This window comes from Phaethon lepturus, unplaced genomic scaffold, assembly GCF_000687285.1.
Source record: "Phaethon lepturus isolate BGI_N335 unplaced genomic scaffold, ASM68728v1 scaffold47989, whole genome shotgun sequence".
In the NCBI taxonomy this organism is placed as follows: Eukaryota; Metazoa; Chordata; class Aves; order Phaethontiformes; family Phaethontidae; genus Phaethon; species Phaethon lepturus.
The window spans coordinates 625-3,889 of NW_010566459.1; the positions used below are offsets into that span (position 1 = coordinate 625).

Sequence of the window (3,265 nt, forward strand, 5' to 3'; positions counted from 1 at the left end):
GCTGGGGGTGGATGGGGTGCCCCCCCAAGAGACCACTGGCAGCTGAGCCTCTTGCGCCGCTCCCTTGTCCTGGCAGAGGAGAGGCACCGAGCCGAGAACTGGCACTGTCAAGGGTTTTGTGGACAAGCTGACGTTGAAAGAGAACAAGAAGAAAGGTTGCTTCAGCACCCTGCCGAGGAACCCGGGCTGCCCCACGGAGAGGATCTTCTGGGCCACGCTCAGCCAGTGCCCAAGGGAGGCGGTCAGTGGGAGCACGGACGTCAGCACCGGCTGGCGGCACCGGCATCCCCAGTGGTGCCGCGGGTGCCCAGGGTGGGGACGCACTAGGCCCTGGGGGGATGGATGGGTGGGTGGATGCGTGCATCTCTGATGTTGTGCAGCTCCTTTTACGAGCAAACTGAAGCATTAACAGGTCTTCTTCTGCGCAGTATGCAGTGGGGCCGGGCTCCTACAACCCAAAGCCTGCTGAGAGATCAGCGTACTCCAGTCAACCCCCGTTCTGGTCATCTGCCAAGAGATTCGACAGAAAGTCTTACCGCCTCTTTACTGGAAACGAGGTGGGTGCACAGACATGGCAGTTAGATACGCAGGAATGGTCACGCTCTGCGCTTCCTCCATGGCCATCCCCAATCCCTTACCAGCACCCTTGGGAGAGGATGAAACTCTTCTGAGCCTAAGGGTGGGCAGTCCTCACCAGCTTCAGCCAGCTAAATGTTAGGCATGTCGTCTGAACGGAGCAGCACCCCAGCAGAAGTCCCACATCAGGTGGCTGGCTGTGATAGAAGGGCAAACCGACCTCAGGAGGGGACTTTCTCTCCTGTTGATTATCAAGGAAACCTGGGTGACTTGGCCAGATACCTATCCTTTAGAGAGAAGGTGAGTCCCTCTCTGGGTGCTGCTGTTCTTGCCCAGAACAGGTTGCTAAAGAATAAACAGCGAAAAAAGGCCCACGGCCCAGCGTCCTGCCAGGTCAAGGGAAAGGTGCCCCCGCGTACGGCAGCACGCTGAGCACGCGCTGCCCATAGGCAGCTGAGCTTGGCTGGCGGGGAGCAGAGGCGGGGAGCTCAGCAGCGGCCACGTTATCTCTGCCTGCATCCTCAGGCTTTTGCCCTTTTCAAGGGATGCTCAGCCGACCCTTCTCATTAGTTTTGCTCTGCATCAGCTGCAAGCAAAAGGATGCACTTCATGGATGAGGGCAGCAGGGTTTGAGCCCTTTTAGGTGCCAGGCGCTCCTCATATCCTCACAGAAAGTCATATTCTGCTGCTTGAAAACCAGTTTTTGTCTCTAGCAGCATCAGCAGCATGTTGCAGAGCCAGTGCAGGTAGAAGCCTTTCTGATAGTACCCGGTCCTGGAGCTGTTTTCATCTTGGCAGCTTCCCCACAGAGAACCAGAACAAAGCCTAATGGGCTCAAAGCAGACAGGGAAAGCTTTAGTCTGAAATAGTCCACCTTGGCTAGGGATGAGGAGCAGGCTTTTCTTGCCTTTATCCAGCTGAGTAGGGAACAGGCAACTTGAAAGAGGTCAAGGATGAAGACATCTTCATAATTGCTGGGGAACTCAGCAGATTACATTTCAGTGGGGAGGTTGTGACATGGCAACCCTTCACTACAGCTAGCAGTAGGCAAACGGTGAGTGTGCTTGAGCCCACAGAGCTCACTGACTTCTTTAGGGACTGCTGTGACGAGAACTGTTAGTGAAGGGGACTGGCCAGGCTAACACCGATTAGTGTGTCTTCTCCTCCCTCCCCTGCAATATAGGCTGTTTGGTTAACACGTGCCATATATTGCTGTATTTTTTGCAGCTGAAGGCCTGGCCACGTGAAGGCACTACCTGGTTTTGCCCCACTCATCCCACAGAATCATAGATTCATAGAATCTTTGGGTTGGAAGGGACCTTTAAAGGCCATCTAGTCCAACTTGCCGGTAGTCAGCAGGGACATCTTCAAGTAGACCAGGTTGCTCAGAGCCCCGTCCAGCCTGTTCCCAGACCTTGAATGTTCCCAGGGATGGAGCATCTACCACCACTCTGGACAACTTGTGCCAGTGCTTCACCACCCTCATTGTGAAAAATTTCTTCCTTATACCTAGTCTGAATCTGCCCTTTTTTAGTTTAGAACCATTACCCCTTGTCCTGTCGCAACAGGCCCTGCTAAATGTCTGTCCCGTCTTTCTTATAAGCCCCCTGAAGTACTGGCAGGCTGCAATGAGGTCTCCCCAGAGCCTCATGCTACCTCTGGATGGGGAAACACATGAGACCTTCTCCTTACAGAACCCTGTAGGTGTTGGTCGCTACGACATCACTGAGCATGAAAAATACCTGCAGAAGATGAGATACCAGTCCCTGTACTGGTGTGATGCGCAGCGGTACCTGAGCAACTTGAAGCAGGATGCTTGCTTGCTGTAAGTCTGACAGACAAGGAGGCTGTAAGTGGTTTCACGCTGGCTTACAGGAAAATCATCTTGAGCAGCTCTCGGGAGACTGCACGTTACTGACGCTACAGCTGATGTGAGATGGGATGATCATGTAGTTAAAGCCCTGGATCGGAGTGAGAAACACTCACCAGCCCCACCGCAGGTTCCCTCTGTGGGCAGGGAGGTTGGTATTGCTGCACGTCTCCCTCCCAGGAACGCGAGGGGAGCTGCGTGCTTCCCCGCCGCGCAGGGCCAGTGGGAGGGTTAAAGAACTGCCTCTCAAGGCAATTCACAGATGCCAAGGTGGTTGTTGTATCTTGTGAAATGCAATTTGCCCGCAGCGGAGGTGTAGGCAAATAGTTTCCATCGAGTTAGAGGAGGCAGCCTGGGAAGGAACTGGGAGGTGGATGGGTAGTCAGGCTGCCTGGACTCGTTCCCAGTGCCGGCACTGGACTGCTCAGTGGCCCCGAACAAAAATCACCTTCTCAGGCTGTGCCTTGGTTTACCCACCTGAGGAAGGAAGATAACAAGGCTCACTCTCACCAGAAAGGGCTTTGAAATCGCTAGCATGAAAACCCTGTGAAGCAGTTAGGAACTAGACTAATGAGAGACCTCAGGACAGCCCTCCGCTCGCACCTTTGCTTGTGGCCAAGATTAGCAAACTGCTGTGGTGGCACTACGGGCTGGCAGCTCTGCAAAGGTCTGTCTTGATCTCCAGAGAGTAGTTAGAAATCGGTCTCGGCAGCTTTCAGCAGGGCAGCCAGAAGTTAGCTACCCTGGCATGGAGAAGGCATAATGAAATCTGGCTTTCAATATTGCCCAGCTTTGTTAATTTTGCACTTCCAGCCGGAA

General features: G+C 53.9%; 1 protein-coding gene across 1 annotated transcript in view; it reads left to right on the forward strand.

Moving 5' to 3' along the window:
• Positions 1 to 76: 76 nt before the first annotated feature.
• The window catches only part of LOC104627325 (chromosome unknown open reading frame, human C1orf177), a gene marked incomplete at its 5' end in the record, with an annotated part of 3,525 nt that continues 336 nt past the window's right edge, over positions 77 to 3,265 (forward strand). The window contains 4 exons of the mRNA XM_010295485.1: positions 77 to 241; positions 429 to 557; positions 1,290 to 1,322; positions 2,271 to 2,401. Coding sequence (XP_010293787.1) covers positions 77 to 241; positions 429 to 557; positions 1,290 to 1,322; positions 2,271 to 2,401 — 458 coding nt within the window. The remainder of the gene's footprint in view (positions 242 to 428; positions 558 to 1,289; positions 1,323 to 2,270; positions 2,402 to 3,265) is intronic.